The 20,370-nt window shown below is 43.1% G+C and overlaps 2 protein-coding genes and 1 long non-coding RNA gene across 6 annotated transcripts in view; 2 read left to right on the top strand and 1 right to left on the bottom strand.

Annotated features, from left to right (window-relative positions):
- The window catches only part of CCBE1 (collagen and calcium binding EGF domains 1), a 98,091-nt gene extending 80,459 nt beyond the window's left edge, over positions 1-17,632 (top strand). Inside the window, exons 6-11 of one of the 3 annotated variants that reach the window (XM_061363240.1) lie at positions 3,552-3,658; positions 9,579-9,699; positions 11,599-11,738; positions 11,831-11,866; positions 12,417-12,452; positions 13,580-17,632. In XM_061363240.1, coding sequence (XP_061219224.1) covers positions 3,552-3,658; positions 9,579-9,699; positions 11,599-11,738; positions 11,831-11,866; positions 12,417-12,452; positions 13,580-13,813 — 674 coding nt within the window. In that variant the 3' untranslated portion in view covers positions 13,814-17,632. Of the gene's footprint in view, positions 1-3,551; positions 3,659-9,578; positions 9,700-11,598; positions 11,739-11,830; positions 11,877-12,416; positions 12,690-13,579 lie in introns of those variants that run through there. The other 2 variants (XM_061363242.1, XM_061363241.1) reach the window with 2 other exon arrangements.
- Positions 5,388-18,534, bottom strand: LOC133217623 (uncharacterized). Of its 2 annotated transcripts, none has more exons than XR_009726907.1 (5): positions 18,486-18,534; positions 17,634-17,764; positions 15,640-15,701; positions 15,070-15,132; positions 5,388-5,730 (listed from the first exon to the last, which is right to left on the bottom strand). It is a non-coding gene; the product is annotated as an uncharacterized LOC133217623 (long non-coding RNA). The 2 variants fall into 2 exon arrangements; XR_009726908.1 differs by lacking the exon at positions 5,388-5,730 and adding an exon at positions 13,519-13,645.
- A 469-nt stretch (positions 18,535-19,003) lies between these two features.
- Positions 19,004-20,002, top strand: MRPL17 (mitochondrial ribosomal protein L17). The gene is made up of 3 exons (XM_061363243.1): positions 19,004-19,237; positions 19,323-19,391; positions 19,474-20,002. The coding sequence occupies exons 1-3, from the start codon at positions 19,064-19,066 to the stop codon at positions 19,744-19,746; spliced, it is 516 nt and encodes a 171-aa protein (XP_061219227.1). The 5' UTR covers positions 19,004-19,063; the 3' UTR covers positions 19,747-20,002.
- Positions 20,003-20,370: the final 368 nt, after the last annotated feature.

Below are 20,370 nucleotides of genomic sequence, written 5' to 3'. Positions count from 1 at the left end.
CGGCTGTCGCGATGCACCACCCCGTGGTCAGCCCTAGCCCTGCACCGCTCTGGAACACATCCATGCTGGAATCACTTCCTAATAAATCGATTATTTGCTTTTCTTCGTAGATGGAACGCTTCAATTTTATTTTAACATTTATTGTGAGAGACATGAAAACACATGTACCCCTCTCCAGCTCTAACCATTTCACATATTTTCCATGAGATACTAGTCATATTTTCATTGTGCCGTACCTGAAGGCTGCAATCCAGGCACTTTTTGGCTCTGTAACAGGGCTTGACCAAGAGCTTTGGGTCTATTAGTGGACACAAGAACAGGGAGCATTTTTCCTGCATCCACAGACATGTCACATTTGATAGAGACAATACACTCTTCTCACAGAAGTACGCAAATGAAACCATCTCAGCAGGCTGCGCCTAGATAATGCAACACAGATGATCAACTCAACCGTCTCCATGCGAAGACTGCCCACAGCACAGCTCCCTGCAGAGCTCTCCCCAGCCAGTATCTCCTTCTCTTCCAGCATCAGCAAGGCAGACTCTTTGAGCACATGCAAAGAAAGCATGTCGCTCCCTTAAGCAGATCTCTTACTGATAGTTGCCACAGGGCTCACTGGTGTCTCACTGAGGTGAAAGGACCCTCATCAGGACAGCAATGTCATACGTGAGGTAGACTTGTGATTTAGAAAGCCTTCATGAAATGGGGCTGGTTTAAGTCTTCTCTGAAATAATTTGTATTCTGATGTAGGTCTGAGCAATAGAAACAGGCTGTAGGAGTGTCTTGCTCAGTGCTGGCCATACTCACCCTGGTGGGTGACCTCTGTTTCTGCATTGCGCATGGGTGGCTCCATCTAATCGCTTCCTGCCCCCCCTGGCCTGTCCTAAGTGGCTTCTGGCTTTATCCATGCTTTATTCTGGCTTTGTTCGTAGTTTGGTCCTGATACAGGATCAGATGGGGGTAGAGCAAATGTTTGATGGATGACTTCTTTCCTGGCCAAATCATCACCTCTGTCTGGTATGAGTTAGGGGGATTCCACCTCTCTCCAGGGATGCAGCTCATGCTTGCTTATATGACACTGTTGGACTTCTTCCTCCGACAAGTCAATCCAACTGGATTTGGAGAAATCTCACTGGTATGATATTTCCTAAATCATAGCTGGGGGGGGGCCCCCCCCCACATTCATCTCCATGAATTTTTACAGCCCTGTTTTATCTATACTTGTCAGCCCCATGTGCCACATCCTTCTGGAAGATAAACTGGATTTTAGAATTGAACACAAGGCCAAATTCACTGCTTCTTAATCCACACATAATTCCACTGATTCTAGAGGGACGGCATTAGGTTTCAAATAGCAAAGGCTCTGGCAGTTTTTCCCTATGATTGTATGTTGTTTTCAGCAAAAATTTCTTTACACAATATGAGGGAACTCATTTGGTAAGATAGTTACTAAAGGAGATTTTGGTTAAGACTAGTACCAAACCCAGGAGTTTGGGGAAAAAAGAAAGGGTGGGCAGGGGCATATTTTTCTGAAGGCTCTTTATATGTGCATCTATAAATCCTATACAGGTCCAAAAAAGTACATGTCAAAACACTAATTTTTTTTTTGTTAAAGGAAGCTGAAAAATTGGAGCAAGAGAAAGAATTCCATTAGGGAGCCACAATACTGACTTGTGGTCAAGAGATGTACCTTACAGAAATATCAAGAGATGTCTTGATTACAACATATCAATTCCTTGTTAAGGCATAAAAAAAAACCTCTGCATGGCAGACTCTTCATCAGAGAAAGGCTCATGGTCAAATAGGCTTTGGAAGGAGTCAAAAGCAAAATGATTAGCCTTACAATACTGCTTTTTGGAAGGAAACCAGCAAATGCTGTGTGTTCAGGTACCTTCACATAAAGGCTGGAGTCCATCTGGGAGGTGTTGTGGTCAGTCTTGAAGCCACGAACAATTTGCTGAAATTCTATTACATCTTACACAGAAATCATCAGAAAACCCCAAGTTGAACTTCTCAGCCTTAAATCTTTGAGCCGTCTGAACACTGTACGGAAAGCTACTCAAATATTACCAAGCTGTGCATGATCAGGAAGGGCTGGGAAGGACAAACAATAGTGTGCTTACTACCATAAAACCGTTAAAGAAATTGTGTATTATTGTAATGCCACTGGACTGCAACCATGGGAGCAGGCATTTGATGAAACCCCAAGCCTTTGCATCCTAGTTTTCCGATCACTTCAGTGCTAACAACAGTATTACTACTGCTGGTCATTCCAGCACCTTGCCCTTACAACCCACTCCTACCTTATTAGGAGAAAACTAAAATTTTGTCTTCTAAAAGCAAGCATACCTTATGTGGCATTAAATCCAATGGATTAAACATACCAAAAATCAGTTTTTCATAAATTTGTGCTTTAGTTGATTTTCCATAGATGACCATATGATGGATGCAATATTCCTTATGGGACCCTGCAAATATTTCAAGTCAAGTACTACACAGTATCTTTAGTATTAGAAACTTCTGGTTTCATTTAAAATGATGCAGGTGTTTTCAAAATCAATGCATATTTCTGAAAAGGTGAAGGACATTAGAGTGCATGTCCAAGAGAGAAGTAAAACACAATAGCTAAGTGCACTGTAGTTGATCCTTTTTGAAGATTTTGAAGATTTGCTGGCTTCAACCAGGAGCACCTGCAGAGTTTTTCCATTACAGGACATGCTCTGAAAGGCTGGTGTTCAAAGGTGTCTAACAGCCCTTCCAGGTAACACTGTAGAAGGTTATATGCATCATATGCAGAGCCTCCATACACTTGATGCTTCTCAACAACTATACGTGAAAGCAAAAAAGCTCACCTAAAGTTTCTCTTTAAGTAGACATCTGTTAAAACAATGCTTGTTTGCTTGTGATGCAGAAGTGCTTCACATTTTATGGGACTGGGAAAAGGGCAAGAAAAACATTTGTGATATCTCTTACAGTTTGAATCATTTAATGGAATCTTGAAAAGATCCCATTCATGCATAGTATCAACAGGTGTGACCCTTTCTCTTGCATGGATTTAAATCCCTGTCATTAATCTCAATCCCTGTCTCTGCTCAGGCTGATTTCATCACATGGAGGAATAACCTGTGATGATAAAAAGCAGTTTGTGCAAAGTGAATTAAATGACCATATTGTGAGGGATTTTACTGTAATTTATAGCATATGAAAATTCGCCCTTTGGGGACCGTAAATCAGTTCAGATCTGTAGAGTTAGCCTACCCTAAACACAAAGATAAAAGAAGTGGTGTAAACTCTTCCAGGTATTAAAAAAAAAGAAATTCCTGGGGGGCTGTTAACTGGAAACAGCTGCTTTAAAAACGAGCTCAGAGCTGTCCCTGCAAGGTTTTCAGGCTTACATAGCAATTCACAGTCAAAGCATTAATAATAGCAAGTTTCTCTCCTCTTTTCACAGTCTGGGGAAATGTAATAACTTTCAAGTTGCTTTCGCAATCACTGTATGAATTTATTTACTTCGGATCTTTATATTTTCATTGGAAACTGCTTGCTTTCAGCTGGGCTTACTGAGAAATCTGAAAATGTGGCGAAACCAGGGACATGCTGTGCCTCGTGTAAGGAATTTCATCAAATAAAGCAGATGGTTTTACAACTGAAGCAAAAGGTAAGAACACTGATCAGCCATGTCTTCACCAGACCTGCATGTTTTATGACAACTGAGATTAAATTTAAGTGTTTGGAGCTGTCACTGCCTGTGGCAAAGCCTGTGGCTCTTGTGGCCATAAAGATGATGGCAATGTATTTTTAAATCATGTTGGAATGGCATCTCTTCTTTACACTTCTGTACTGCTTGTAAGCAGATTGCTAACCAAGCTCATGAAGCTGTGTTACCAAGCTCATGGTAACAGAGTCTGCCAAACTCCCATCCCAGTCTGAGCCCAGGTTTCTTGGCAATCTGTGCTGGCCTAAGCTTTTCATTCATTCTAAATGCACAAGATTTTGGACTTGATCCACTTTTAGTACAAGTAAGTGCAAGACATTCTGCAGATGCCACAACATGGGAGAACATGATTTTGCATTAATGGGATGCTGGTACAGTACTCTTTCCAAATAGGAGGTATGTGGCTAAACAAATCCACCACTAAGCTTTGATTTTTTACAAAGAAAAACCCTCAGCCCTAACCTTGTTCATTTTCACCCTTGTCCTTACAAGTAGACAATAATGCACTTAAAAACTTGTCCTTGCCTTTAACTTTAATTGCTCCTGTAAGTGGCCTCCTTTTGCACTTAAGTGGGATTGAATTAACTCAGAGACTCAACCTAGAATTTGGAGAGGCAGGTGTAGGTATTCAGGTGCAATCCCTTTTCCAGTAACATCACCTTCAAACATTCAGGTTTTCTTAAATTGAAAAATTCTGCAGGAATATTCTCAACAATTCATGTTGACAGGCTGTAATTATTTCACCCAGAGTGCTCGTTTAGTTTCATTGTGTCAAAACACAATTTGGTGTTTTCATTTGTTTAATTTAATGTTATTCATTCAATGCAATTTATATTAGGAAGAAAGACGTCTACTTCACTTAAATGAAATATACTGAATTTAGAGATACTCTTTATCTCAAAAATCTCAGAATGCCATGTTTTCCTCTGGATGAGCAGGGAGAGGAATGTGGAAGTGGCAGAATTTCATGTGCAATGGAGATTCTGATTTTCAAACAAATGGTAGCAGACAGGTTAAAAAAGAATCCGTTCTTTTTAGTGTCTGTTTGTCCAGCTGCAGTCTGTGATGCTGAGCAGGCTCACACTGACCTCTAGGGAAGGATCTGGGTCACACTGTTGGCCAAGTCGTTTGCTGCAAGAATTGATGGAAACCAATGGCCTGAATCAGTAGAAAGTTTTTTGTGTCAAGCTTCCACTGTTAGATGCCTGTTTTCAAATCTCACTCCTGGAAAACTAAGACCATCAATACCTGACACTGCGAGCACTTGTACAGTAGCTGCGGCCAAACTAAGCAGCTCACTCTTGCTTCATAGCCAAGTCCTGTCATGGTCCACAGCTTAAATCTTCCCTAAGTATCTTCCTAGTGGGAATTCATTTATTTGGCATCCTCAGAAGGGGCCCCGGGTTGTGCCTCACACAAGACAGGGCTGGAAGAGGTGGTCTCTGATACCCTCAGCATTTTTAATCCCCCAGAGAGGAGACCTAACCTCATGCTGCTTCTCTGCCCACAAGGAGATGGACCCTTGTGTTTCACCAGCTGCTCCTCCTGGCCAAGTTCTTCTGGGGAGGATGTCTCTTAATATCTGTGGTTGAAGCTGTTCTGGTTTGCACAGAAAAATTCACTTTTGTCTGCCGGAGAGACAGTTTATGGGAATGAGTCTTCAGTTTTGTGGTTAAGGCTTTCAGATTTTATGAACTTTATGCAAAATTGTGTTTAGCAGAAGAGCCTGTGAAGGATCCAATCCAGCAAACTCTACAATTGGGAACTGGTGTATGCTTCTGGAAGTGGGAGGTGTAGATTTGTGTCTCCGTCAGAAAGGACAGGGTGAACTCAAGTCCTGCTACCCCTGCTGATGGCACCAATACCTTTTTGGAGGATTGCAACATCCATGAAATGATGCAGAAAAAGTAGTTCTAGGATCAGGAACAGAAAGTCACCTTACATGGTTAATCCAGTGGGATGCTATCCAAGATACTAGGGAACTGTGGACAGTCCTTTGTTGATCTCAGACCTTGCTGGAAGGAAGAAGAACGGAAAGCTGAAAAACTGGGAGAAATGTATCTAACATGCTGACACTCAGCCAACAATTTAAAACAAAAAAAACCCACCACCAAGTAAGCTTGATTCTATTGCAGAGACATGTTTAATTAGAAAACCATGTTCCACATCACTTCTGTCAAGTACTGTCAAAGTTGCCTAAACCACACATCTCCTAGAAACTACTCAAAACTCCAGATGCAGCATGCCACACAGCATATGGGAGTCTTGGTTTTAGTACTCTCTTTCTTTAAAATTTACCCTCGCTAACATTTGCATGCACATGGAAAGCAAAAAGATATTTTCCAAGGGCCATTAAGATTTGGAGCTGTGGACACAGAAAGCCAAGGTCACTCTGGAAGATGATCCTGGTTCAGTTAAAAGGTGAAATAGAAATTAGGCCAGTGAGTATAGCCAATCCCAAAGAGGATGTGAGTCAACATCAAAAACACATGGTCTGGCCCCAGTGCATGTAACAACCATTTTCTGGCCAGAAGATATCAAAGAGCAGTGAGCTAGAACAGAGACTGGGTATTTTGGCACTCTCAGTGTATGCCTCAGGTCCATCTGACTCAGTGGGGAAGCATGTGTAGATGCTTTCACAGCAGCTATGTGATTTTTTTTTTTTAACTTAGTTATTACAACAGCCTTGCTGGCAGGAACAAGTCAATATTTAAGCAACAGAAAAGAATACACTTCCAAATCCTCTTTGTGATAAATCTTAAGAGTTATATTCATGGCAGGGACTAATACTAAGTGATGTCTATTTATTAGCTGAGATAGCAATACATCTCCAAAACAGGATCTGGTAGTAAATTTAAGTACAAGCTCTAAAGAGGACATCAATTAAGCTGTCACTCAACTGTGCACACCCTTAAGGAGAAATGCTAACTGACCTTAAGGAGAAGCACTCACTCATGACACTGAAAATATTCTCACAAAAACTGCCTGGAAAATCCAGTGCTTTTAGGTAGTCACACGATTTAACTCTTTCTTGGTTTTAGCATGGCAGCGTTAGCACTGCAGAGCCCCTGACTAGAGTCACACAGTGAAGGTTTTGCAGCACGATGGTCCTTGCAACCCTTCCATTCATATCCAGCCAGGACCCTCCTCTGGACAGGACCTTACTCCAGGAAACAAAACCTTACAGTGTGCCAACCAGAGCTGGGCAGTTGACCTCCCCATGCTGATCCCTGGCAAGTGTGGCTGTGAGAGCTCCCAGCTACTGAATTTTCCTCTTTTGCCCCAGGCATAAGGTACTGTGACCCATGGAGGAGCCTTTTCAGCAGTCCCACACTTTGTTGTGTGCTAAAATGGCTGGGATGTTGGCTGAGAAAGCTGCAGGATTATTAGTAAACAAAGCAGATGTTTTTCCTTTAAAACCATAGATGACAGTCCACCCCAAAGCAGTAGGTGTGCTGGATCCCCATTTTCTATGTGAGCAGATTCATAGGAGTAAGCTCAGAATAAACACCCTGTGGGGCTTCTGTGATGTGCTGACTTCATCCAGTCACTGATTTCTGTGGGGGTGGACTGACTCTACCAAATTCTTGTAAGACTTACATCACTTGATTTGTCTTTAGTGCATCTTGTGTTTGGAACAGCAATGTTCTCCAAAACCTGAGTCACAAATGGCTGATAAATATTTGTATTCCTGTCATTGCGTTTTGACTAGCACTCTGAAAAATCAAACTGGTGTTTTGGAAATGCCACCATGAACTGTCTTAATATTTCTGACTTTTTTAAGTCTTTTCCCCTCACTTTTGCTTCCTTCAGAACTGTTCTGTGCATCCAGACACCAAACTACAAGCAGCACTGACTGCCCTTAAAGTGCATACTTAAGTAATAACTTGATAAAAGAAATTTGGCCAGTTATAGTGTGTACTGCAAGTGCATAGCATTTTTTTTCCTCTGTGTGTTACAAACATTAGGTTTGCACTAAGGCCAGAAGCATGTGTATCAAAAAATTAAAGAAGGAAGCATGAACCTTGAGAACAGCCCTGTTCCCAATGAAAGGAATTCCAACAGCGGAATTCCCAGCACAGGGAATTCCAAATAGCTGATTAAAAGCATTGACAGGTAGCAGGAGTCATTGTGTATTTTATTTAATGAAGCTCTCCCACACAAATATTGGAGAATCCAGCATCACCACTGAGCCAAATTCATTCAAGGAGCTACAGAGCTGACCCAGGAGTAGATCTGCCATGGTATTGCTCAAGTAACTCTTCAGTTCCATTTGGCAGAGCAAAATTCCCAACGGTACATGCAGCCACTCGCCACTAATAATCTTTCCCCACTGCAAACCAGCCGCCTGCCTTGTCATCTCCCTTCAGCTGGTTCTGGAGAGATGAAACATCTGCAGAATATTTCTAAATATGACAGAATCAAAGGATCATAGAATGGTTTAAGTTCGAAGGGCCCTTAAAGCTTATTCAGTTCCAACCCCCTGCCATGGGCAGGGACACCTTCCACTAGAGTAGGTTGCCCCAAGCCCCATTCAACCTGGCCTTAAACACTGCCAGGGATGGGGCAGCCACACCTTCTCTGGGCAGCCTGTGCCAGTGCCTCAGCACCCTCACAGGGAAGAACTTGTTCCTCATATCTAATCTAAATCTACCCTCATTCAGGTTAAAGCCATTCCCCCTTGTTCTATCGCTACCTCCCTGACCTTGTTAAAAGTCCCTCTCCAGATTCCTTGTAGCCCCCTTTAGGCACTGGAAGTTGCTCTAAGGTGTTGTCAGAGCTTTCTCTTCTCCAGGCTGAGCTCCAACTCCCTCAGCCTGTCTCCATAGCAGAGGTGCCCCAGCGCTCAGATAATCTTTGTGGCCTCCTCTGGACTTTCTCCAATAGCTGCATGTCTTTCTTATGCTGGGGACCCCAGAGCAACAAACTTGCTGAGGGCACACTCAATCTCAATGTCCATGTCATCAACAAAGGTGTTAAACAGTGGCAGACCCAACACCGATCCCTGGAGAATGTCACTTATCACTGGTCTCCACTTGGACATCGAGCCGTTGACTGCAACTCTTTGAGTGTGACCATCCATCTAATTTGTTATGCACTGAGTGTTCCATCCATCATATGCATGTCTTCCCAATCCAGAGAAAGGATGCTGTGTGGGACAGCACAAGTCCAAGTAGATGACATCAGTCGATCTTCTGTTATCCATCAATGCTGTAAACTCATTGTAGAAAAAAGAGTTTAATTATTAAATATACTCAATCTGGGCAGATTAATATTTCATGCATAATTAAGGATCTGATGTAATTGATAATGACATTTTAAACTACAGTGTGCAATTCTCCTGACATTCTCACTTACTTTAGCTTTGTGTTTCTATGCAGAGCAGATCCACACATCTGTCAGGTTAAACAGTGGGCTTACAGGGCCAGATACACAAAGGATTGGGGGCTGTCCCTGAAACCTTGAAAAGTTAGAGGCTGTGCAGAAACTGAGAACTCAGGTATCTGAGCTAATGTTGTCCTGAGAAAGAGCAGTAAATGAATAGAGAAAACTTTAAATAAGGAAAAAGGTTTCCTAAGACAATCCAAGCAGCTATGAGACAAGTTTTTGACAACATGCTGATGTATGTCTCCTGAATTTCTCCTGCCCTCCATTTGGATTGACTTGCAGTATTTCCACAGTGGCTTGAAAAGTGAACAGCCTTACACAGTAACATTTTTTTCTGATTATATCAGTGAAGGATATGATTAAACATTTTGTATTTTCCTGGAGAACATTAATATGTTCACATGAAAGCTTAACCAAGAATGTAATTTATCCAGCTGAACGGTGAAGGGCTTACACTGATTTTTGGTTTTGGCAGGTTGCTTTTCTTCCAAATAATGCTGCTGATCTTAGCAAGCAAATCACTGGTGAAAAAGTGCTTGCATCTAATGCATATATCCCTGGCCCCCCAGGCCAGCCTGGCCAACCAGGCCCTCCAGGTAAGATATAGATGAGAGAGACATGAATGTGCAATAGTGCTATGAATAAAAGTCATAAGCACATCTTCAGTGTGGTCAGATTTAATGTGTTTCATATTTTGATTGTTATCATTATATTTGTGTTTGTGCTAAATTTAAAAACTTTCTGGTCATTATGGTCAGCCTCTGCTGTCGAACATCATCCATTGTGTCTCAGTCTCAATGTGTTTTTTGGCATGCAACATGTGTTTGTCCTGTATGTATTAAATTTCTCTCTCTCCCTGGGATATCTCACCTGCTTCAACTGTCATTTCCTGCATATTAAATCTGTCTTAAAACACTCTCCATTTCATTTCAGGAATGCCTATTGCTTTAGCTCACTATCATTAGTAAACCAGAAAATGTGCTTTCAGTTTGCAGGGCTTAGTGCCAGCTCTTCTATTTTAACTCATTTGGTTTTCAAGGATTCATTTGGTGTTTTTAGGTCGTATTCCAAATTCAAAGGAATCTGAAAAGAAACATAAAGCTCTACTCACACCTTCTTTGCTAAGGTATAGCTTGAAAAGTCATAAAAGCAGAGAACTCCTAAAGCTCTGAATTAAGCCAGACACCTTGCAACCAGCAACCAGTGATGCTAACAATTTTGCAAAATCTGTTGAATGCACATTAATTTTGGGATAGCGATGACTCCAAGGAATTTTAGCACTGTGCTGGCTTTCGGGAATATTCTCCAGAGAAATAGCAGATATTCCTTACAAGGTTTTATTTACTTACAACCGAGCTGTGCGCTTACACACATACACACACATTTATTCCCACTTTTGCAGTCTTGCTTTGGTTTTGGGTCTTTACCTCATTTTCTTGGAGGATGAGTATCTTCAGTTTTCAGTATATCATAAGTGCTAGGACAATATGGTTAGAGATTCTGTCTCAGACTCTGAACTGTACAGTCCAACGTAGGCCTGACTCTGCAAGTCTTCCATCTGCTTCCACCATGACTGAGCTCTCCAAGGTGCTGTAAAATGTTGTTTTCCACTTGAAAACCACTCCTGCTAACTTACTGTCTGCCCTGCTGCCAGCAACAGTGCTGCTGGATCTCTAGAAGGAATCTGAGGTTCAAAACTGAAGTTGATTTTACTCCTTTTGAAAACCCTGACTATACGTATTCTGTCCTGCTGAACCCTCTCTACTCTCTTTCATTTTATATGTGCTTCACATGCCTTCAGTATGAAGAAAAGTTCTTTCCCCTACTAAGCAATTCAGCAAGTGACAATTTAATGGCCTTTATTTTGTGCAAATGTTGTTTCAGGTGCCAGATTTCTTTTTTTGCTTTTCAGTGTTTCTCTTGAGCTAAACATATGTTTTGTGGCTTATGTGCTTCCTGAAAATTAACATTCTCTGCTGAAACAGCAGAAGCTGAAAAGGATGTAAAACAAAATGGAATAACAGAGACTTTTTTGCCCCTAATACATGGGCTACCATACTGGACAAAAGAGAGAAGCAACAGAAGCAACCCACCACTGAAAAGGGCTTGCTTGCTTCTGTGCCAGTCATGCATAGTAAATGTATTTGATCTAACATTCCTATGAGTTTTATGAGACTTGTTCCTTTCTTCTTTGTGTGAAAATAAGGCATTTCTGCTTTTCTTTTCATTCCCACTCTGTGTCCCTAACCGCCTGACAGTCTTTGCTTCCTTGTACATACAAGGTTTAATTTTTTCTGAACATCTCTTGTAGCTACTGTGACAAGGAGTTATACGGTCTCAGATGACTGCTGTGTTGGTTGTCTTGTTATGGATTTAGGTGTCTTAAGGCAACCAGTTCATTGGGTGGTTCAAAAAATGGTCAGTCCCCACTGCTTGCACTGATCAAGTGTTCTGAGGGCCTTTCCTAAGGAGGTAACCTTTGTTGTTGATTGCAGGAGCTCCAGGACCAAAAGGGAGTCAAGGAGTTCCTGGGTCACCTGGACCTCCCGGACAGCCAGGACCCCGTGGATCAATGGGACCTATGGGCCCATCTCCAGACATATCACATATTAAGCAGGGCAGACGGGGTCCCGTGGTCAGTACTCTTATCTCCCATTGCGGATTGCACAATTGGCCTTAGCTGCACAGCTGCTGATGTCCCTGCAAACACTTTCTTTTCTTTTGCAGGGTCCACCAGGAGCCCCAGGGAGAGATGGCAGCAAGGTGAGGAGAGGTACTGTTTTTCACAATGTGGGCACATGTACATGTGAAGTGCAGGTTTGCTAGAGAGACCCTCTGCATGATTGTAGTCACATCCTTTTACCACCTCATTTCCTTTATTAAGCTGCAAACATCCTGTTGTCTCATCCCTTCATGTCTTCCTTCTGCTGTTTTGTATCTGCCATTCCTTAAGCCTGGGAAACAGCCCTGCCAGGCTGTGCCCAGCAGCCTCCTTTCCTTTCTGTGCTGCTTTTTTAGCTTTTCCATGAAGAAATGTTGATGCTTTACCCATTTCATTAATTAATTTCTCCTGTTAAAGGGTTTGCGTATTACAGTCTAGGAGAAATATTAGAAGTGCCCAACTCTGTTGCCACTAGAATCAGCAGCAATTTCCTTGCCTTCCTCCTTCACTTTCTTTTTCTGAGCAAGTGTACGATGATGATTCTAGATCTAGGGACAGTAAGTAAAGAAGCTGGCAGAGGCAAACTGTGATTTTATTTTTTTTTCATTTCCTGTTGTCACAACAAAGTAATTGAGGTGGTATTGATTACAGGGGGAGAGAGGTGCACCAGGACCAAAAGGGATACCTGTAAGTATTGCTCAGAGGAAGAATTTCCACAGCAGAATGATGCTGACTACGTACCACAAGTCAGCCGAAAGGAAAACAAACAAAGAAACCTCATGTCAAAAACACAGTGAAAGATACATTACATGCACAGAAAATATTATTGGAAAGAAAGTAATTACCTGTTTTCATCCAAGTGTTTTTGCCTACACACCTCTTCCCTTGCTGGGTGGACACTGAAGGCAGTAAGTACACCTGTGCCCTACAACAGCAGTAGGACATCTTCAGAAGTCAGGAGCATGAGATCCTATGCAGAGTGTAAGTTAGTTCAGTTCTGTCACTGCTCCTTATGGGAGTTTGAGCCCTGGAACCTTTTAAAATCCTGTCCCTCATCTCTCTCTAGGATTTGGGAAGCTATAGGCTTTGAGCAAGACATTGGGAAAAGGATGAATATTTACAATCTCTTTTCAAGTTATATTGTTTAAAAATCTATTTATTACAGTGTTTTGCCATTCATGGAATGGATTTTTAAGGGTGTGTCCAGCAGGATGTGCTCAGTATTAAACAGTGTACTTTACTTTGTGAAGTCATCTTAAAAGAGATGATGATTTTCTAAAATCAGGTAAAACCAGATGGCTACTCTCTGCATTGTAATTGCCAATATATTTAGTAAGTGATGGACAGCAGCAAGGTTACCATGTTGAAAAGACACTCTTCAAATACTAGCATTCTTGAGAAAATATTTAAACAGATAATAACTGTTGATTGATTAGTCATTCTAGGTGTGTAATTTCTATCAGTTTAATAAGAGGGAACACAAGGAACCAAGATTTATCTCCTCTGTTCCCATGAGGAGAATCTTCATAATATGCTAAGATGATCTTAGGAGGCAGATAAGCAAAGGAATTGTTAAGTAGCTGAAGGGCTGAGCCTCTTATAAATGTAAATTACCCTCTGTCTGCAAAAACATTTGCCTTCTTTTGAAAATTGTTGCCTAAGCCAGTTGACTCAAAACCAGAGCATTAACATTTGGGAATTGATATGAAGCAGTATTATACCAGGTTATCCCTGCAAGAGTAATTATATCAACCTGTTTGAAAACTCTGAGGCCGAAGTGGGTTATTATTTCTGACTGTGCCTTGTGACTGCAGGGCCCACCAGGTTCATTTGATTTCCTATTGCTGATGATGGCAGACATCAGAAATGACATCGCTGAGCTGCAAGAGAGAGTATTTGGACACAGGACTCATTCATCAACAGAGGAGTTTCCATTACCTCAGGAATTTACAAACTATCACGACACAGTAGATTTTGGATCTGGAGAAGACTACAAACCAAGGGCAGCACCCAGGGACTCCAGGATACAGAAGGCAGCCCATCCTTAGCTATGCCTACTGAAAAAAATAGAGCCCCTTTAGAGTTCTTCAGTATAAAAATGCACTGACAATGTAAAATATATATATATTTATATATATATATTATTTCCCAATTTTCTCTCTGCTTTTCCTCAACCATGCTGCCTGTACTATAGGCTTCTGGATTCATGGTAGCCTCCTTGTAGCCTGGATTCCATACTGTCAAGCCTGCACTGTGCATTGTACTAGATTGTCAAGAAAAACTTCTTAGTATATAATACAATTCAGGCATCCTCTAGGATTAACTAGACCACAGCATTTCATCTGCCTACGTTGCATTATATGTCCAAATGACCCAGTACCCAAATTTTGCCAGGGATAGACATGTAGCTGAACACCATCCCTGAATGACATTAATAACAAAAACCTTGGTCCACGATTACTTTATACATGTAAATATATTGCATCACTGAACTCAAGTCTCCACCTACTGTCCCCAGGCTTAGGAAAGCATCTTTGGCGAAGTGGATCCCTCTTTCACAACATAGGCCATAGGCTAGCTGTTAAGTGGGATATCTTCTTCTATTATGCTCTCGCATGACAAAAAAAGGCAAAAAAAAAAAAAAAAGGTGAAACAGTGATACAAGGGCACTACTTCCTGATAGGGAAATTACTCATCTTTGTGTTGCTAGACTATTGTTCAAAAAGTGTCAAAAAGATATGTTTGTCCTAAACTACCACTACTTTTCCTTTACCATTCACCTGCTGCTGAGTGTGAAGACCAGTTCCCTTCCTCAATAGATTCATGCTAGAAACATTACACAAAGATGAGCAAGAGAACAGGGGATGTATAAAGCAAGAACACCAATTGTAAGTGAGTCAAGCAGGCTTACTGGCAAGCACAGAACCAAACCCAGCCTTGCAGAAAGAGTCGGAGTGTGAGTTCCTGTGGGTGCATGTCTTCCTTGGTGAAATGCTGAAGTCCAGGTGAAACAAGACCAGAGAGAGGCCTCATGTTTGCAAAGAGCTTCCATCTGTTTCCTTCCTCTGCTGTATCAGAGCAACCTAAATTGCATTCACGGAGCTGGAACACAATGTTGCAGTGTATTTGGCTGGGTATATGGGGAGTATGAGTAAGTGCAGGAGTTCAAATGACAGAACATTTCAACTGGTACGAGGATGGCTAAGGTGAGGTACTGCACATGGGATCCTATATTTGTGAAGAGGGATGAGCGAGAGTGCCCTTTTTTTACACTGGAAAATTGGATGCACAAGTTAGATCTTACCTCATGGATGATGTATGTTACCATTTCTTTTGGATTATGACAGCTGCTGAGGACTTTGCCATGCTTAGAAGATAAAGGAGTATATTAAGCACAAAACTTCTATGTTGTATCTGTGTAGCTGCTACTTTTACAGTATGTTTAGTGCTGGCTCATGTCCACGTTACAAATGAAAAGAAAAACTTCTTATTTTGCCATGTTTTTCAGAGCTTGTTCTAACAAAATACGTACACGTAAAAATACAAGGAGCCCTTTAAAGGTAGCCTGTAAAGGTTTGGGTTCCCTTCCATACTTCCAGGCCAAAAGGCAGTTGGTGTCATCTCTACATCACTGGTACAAATTCTGTATAAATAGCTGTGTAGCTAGATCTTTCCTACCTTTCTTGTATTATCTTAAGACAATGTATTAATTCCTCTGTTTTCCAACTTGTTGCTATCACTATGCCACAAGCAAGGGCATTAGCTTTAAGACCCTTAATGTTCTGTATTCCTCTTCACATTGTATGTATTTCAGTATTTACAAAGCAATGACTAAGTCACTGGGATAGCTTAGCAAAAGTGGTAGTGCTCTCACACTGTGGTCTTTGGGCTTCTCCTCTGGGAGGCCCTCTGCCAGCAGCTGCAGAGCCAAGCAGTCTTGTGAACCACGTAATAAAGACATCAGTAAGGCTTGGGGAAGGAACTTGTGGCCAAAAGACAGATGGTCTTATATGCAGCAGGCTGAAAGAAACCTCTAAGACAGCATAAACTGAGGCATTTGTTACTGATTTTCTTAATTTTACACAGGCAAATACGTAAAAATAACATCATTCATGAATATGCATTTTTAAGTAAATTAAATGTCAAATGTTGTTATTTGTAACTCCTACAAATAATGTAACTCTTGCATATGTTTACCACCACACCCCACAACCTGCTGGATAAGGCCGATTCCCACTGTAGCACTGTCAGCTGCAGGGTTTTTTGACCATCAGATACTGAACGATTTTGATGAATTGCTTCCTACACACCAACTAAATTCTGTTGACCCCTGATGACAAGAAGATGTGTTCTAAAAAAGGCAGTTTTTAGTTCTAAGCTCTGCTTTTCCAAATATAGACAAATACCAAATGAGAAGTTCCTACAGTTTGACCATCAATTTCAGGGGTAGGTGACAGTTGCCCTGCTGAGCGTAAGTATGGAAGGGAAATTCTAAGACTGAACCAGGAAAGTAGATAAAATGCTTGCTTCACTATAAGCACAGAGTAAGCAGAAAAAGCTGTCCTACAGACTCTTCAAACATAGAACATGGCACATGTTCACATGCCTTTCTGGATGGAAACCTCAGTAACTTCCCTTTCTGGAGTCTGCATCATTGGTTTTCACAGTCTAGAGCTCAGTTTCCAACAGACATGCTTACTCCATCAAAAAAGATGAAGGAAAGTGCCCCTTGGTTTTGTCCTTGTTCTTCACCCTCCTCTTTCCAGACTCCCTGCTCCCAGGCTGTTGGCTGAGTCCCAGCAACAAGGAGGAGACATCATGGTAGAGATTAAATCCACCCAAGAAGACATAGGAATTCCTCCAGCAGGGAGAGTCCCTCAGAAGAGAACTCACTGGGAAGGTTCAGCTTTCTGTTTGCATGCAGCTAAGATCTTTGCATAGGCTTCTCTCATTTTATTCTTCACTCACTCTATGATAACTTTCATAACGTGTTGTACCAGAAACATTTAATTAAGATTTCTGGTTAAAGACACACAGATAGAAAAGTGCCATTTTCTTCAGCATACCCAAAGTTTCATAAAGCCAGAGCAGGAATCATTTCCAGTCTTAAGTTAGTTACCCAGTAGCCAGGGAAGTCATTACCTTATAAATTATTTATTATTCTTTGGCTCCAAAAATAACAAACTCCCCCAAGAATCCAAAATCAGAATGTAGAAACACATACGCTCATGCCTACTTTCATTACTTGGCTCACGCACAACTTTGTTTCATATAAATACTATGTATAATTTTATTAGAAAGAAATACTATTTTGATGTTAAGACATCAAGTTATAAGCAGAAGAATAATAAAAGAGTTTGTTATTTTATTAATATTAGAAATATATTTAATGGAAACATTTGCAAGAGTGTATAGTGATGGGAAAATGCTGATTGTTAATGAGTTTAACAAAATTATAAAGCTTGGAAAATGTTTTCTTTCAACACTGTGTCAAATAACATGCAGGATTAATCTTTCTTGCGATGTGGGGATACTGACACAGAATTCACAGGCTAAATCAGGAAAATGAGAGGAGAACTGATTGTAAATGGAATTAAGGTAATGCTTGGAGTTATTGGTGGCATCACAGCTTGAGTAACCTTCTTCCTAGAAGTATTTCAGAGTTAATACACTAAGCCCCAGAGAAGCAACAAAAGACTGGGTTGGGCCCAAGAATTTGTAAATGTCACTTAAAATCCATATGTTTGTTCCTATTACACATTCCAGTAACTATACTGTTCACTTTATTTATATATGAAATACTAAAATGTGTATAAAATGACTGTGATTTTATGCTGTATTCATAATAACAAAGATATTTTTTCTTACCCTGTTGGTAGCTGCTTTTGTTACAATCCCTCAAAACACAGAAATGTTGGCTTAAGGAAACAAACAGAAGAAAATCTCCTTACACTGCTCTTCAGCATTTTTCTTGGAGCTGAATTACACTGCCAGCAGTACTGAAATATAGAACCATAGATATATGAATTGCTTGGGTTGGAAAGGACCTTCAAAGTTCACCTAGTCCAAACCCCAGCAATGAGCAGGGACATCTTCAACAAGATCAGGTTGCCCAGAACCACATCCAGCCTGGCTTTCAGGGGTGGGGCATCCACCACCTCTCTGGGCAACCTGTGCCAGTGTTTTACACCCTCTTTGTAAAGAATTGCTTCCTCACATCCAGCCTGAATCTCCCCTCTTCTAGTTCAAAACCATCACCCCTAGTCCTGTTGCAACTGCCCCTGCTAAAAAGTCTCTCCCCATCGTTCTTATATGCCGCTTGTAAGAACCAAAATGCCACAGTAAGGTCTCCCCGGAGCCTACTCCAGGCTGAACAAGCCCAGCTCTCTCAGCCTTTGCTGATAGGAGAGGTGTTCCAACCCTGTGATCATTTCTGTGGCCCTTCTCTGGACCCTCTCCCAACAGGTCCATGTCTTTCCTGTACTGAGGACTGCAGAGCTGGACACAGGTGGGGTCTCACCAGAGCAGAGGGGCAGAATCGCCTCCCGTGACCTCCTGGCCATGCTGCTTTGGTGCAGCCAAAGATACAACTGGCCTTCTGGGCTGCAAGCGCACGTTGCCCGCTCATACCAAACCTTTCATTCACCAGTACTCCAAGTCCTTCTCCACAGGGCTCTCAATCCCATTGCTCCCCAGCCTGTATCCATACTGGGGGTTTACCTTTTGCACTTGTTGAACCTCATGTGGACATGAGCTCTTGCAGAACAGGCTAGTTTGTGTAAATAGGACAGACACGCACCTCCACAATTATGCGGTGGCTCCTGCACCCTAGGAGGGCTTCATGAGGCGGGATCCAGCTTTATTCCATGCTGCCGGTATACACAGCTCCTGCGCAGCATGGGGATGCGATACAGGGGTCTGAAGCTCCTCTGGCATCCCATCACCGGTACTGGGGTGAAGGAGGGAATAAGACAAAGACCCCATGAAGGCAGTGTTCTGCACCCCATCACAGCCGCGATGCGGGGTATCACGGAGACCGGCTGTCTTCCTTCCTCCCCTCAGAGCCCACCGTGCCCATCCGCCGGCACGGCCTGGCCGCGGAGCTGCCCGCATCGCCTCAGGACAGCAACAGAGATACCGCCCTGCCGCCACAGAACTACAGCTCCCGTCGTGCAGCGCGGCAGCGCGGGGGTTGCCGGGTGCTGCGTCCCACGGTCCCCCGCGGCAGAGAGTCGAGTCGGGCCGCGCCGCGCCGCGCCGCGCCGGGCCGGGCCGGGCGGTACCGTGAGGGCCGCAGGATGCGTCTGTCGGTGCCGGCCGCCATCTCGCATGGCCGCGTGTTCCGGCCGCTGGGATCCGGCCCACGGTCGCGCCTCGACATCCTGCGCAACTTGGTGACGGCGCTGGTGCGGCACGAACGGATCGAGGCGCCCTGGGCGCGGGCCGACGAGATGAGGGGTTACGCGGAGAAGGTGAGCGGAGGGGACGGGACGGGGCGGAACGGAGCTGGGGGGGCTGCCCAGGGACCTTAACGGCGCTGCCTGTTCTCACCCGCAGCTCATCGACTACGCCAAGCTGGGGGACACCAACGAGCGCGCCATGCGCATGGCAGACTTCTGGCTGACGGTAGGTACCTATCGCCTTCCACCCCACATCCCTCCTCGCCCCGTCCAGCCGCGGTGCTGGCGCTGAGTGTGCTGCCCCGCAGGAGAAGGACCTCATCCACAAGCTGTTCAAGGTGCTGGCACCCCGGTTCCAGCCCCACTCCGGCAACTACACCCGCATGCTGCATATCCCCAACCGGGATAACCTTGACCGTGCCAAAATGGCAGTTATCGAGCTCAAGGGAAACCCGTTTCCACCACTCATCCGCCAGCGCCGCGACAGTGAGAAGACGCTGCTCAACCAGCTCCTGAAAGGCTACAGGGAGGACATGCAGCAGGCGGCAGCCCCACAGGCCCCCGGGGGCACCCCGGTGTAGGCAGTCCCCTCTGCCCCTGGGTGCACAGGGATGGGGCTTGGCATCAGCAACCCATGCGCCAACCAGCCTGTTGCCGTCGTAGAGTGTGTGGAGGCAGGATGTCCTGAAGATTGATTACTACCCTTGAGTTGCCATGGTGGAAGCATGAGGTACTTGCTGCTTCGTATGGTGTGAATAGTATTGGCAAGAGAAGGAAATAAAGCTGGGAGCCCTAATGGCTGATGCACTCTCTGTAAATAAACTCTGTTCAAAAGTGGGTTTTCTTCTGTTTGGGTTATATTCCTGTGCACATGAGTTGGTAACTTTCTGCAGAAAAACCCTCCAAGAAACTACGCACAAAACACACAAAAAAAACCCTCACACCACTAACATGTTGGGTTCCTTCCTCGTTGAGTTTCACAGGACAAATGAGTGATCCTGTGTAGTAAGGTAGCTCTATGGAAAGACAAAAACCATCAGGGCACTTATATTACACAGTACCATTTCTGTTTTAATGAATTCCAGTGAGAAACTAATAGGTGTGTGGTACTGTTGAAGCAGAAAAAAATGGTTAAAACTAGTAGAAGTATACTCTGACAGACCTCAATCTTTATGTTTCTAATGACCTTGAAGTTGCTCACCTTG

Source organism: Neopsephotus bourkii, unplaced genomic scaffold, assembly GCF_033783945.1.
Source record: "Neopsephotus bourkii isolate Nb327-2 ecotype Australia unplaced genomic scaffold, CSIRO-AGI_Nbou_v1 NB_1148, whole genome shotgun sequence".
NCBI classification, from domain to species: Eukaryota; Metazoa; Chordata; class Aves; order Psittaciformes; family Psittacidae; genus Neopsephotus; species Neopsephotus bourkii.
This window is presented reverse-complemented; position numbering and strand designations above follow the sequence as displayed.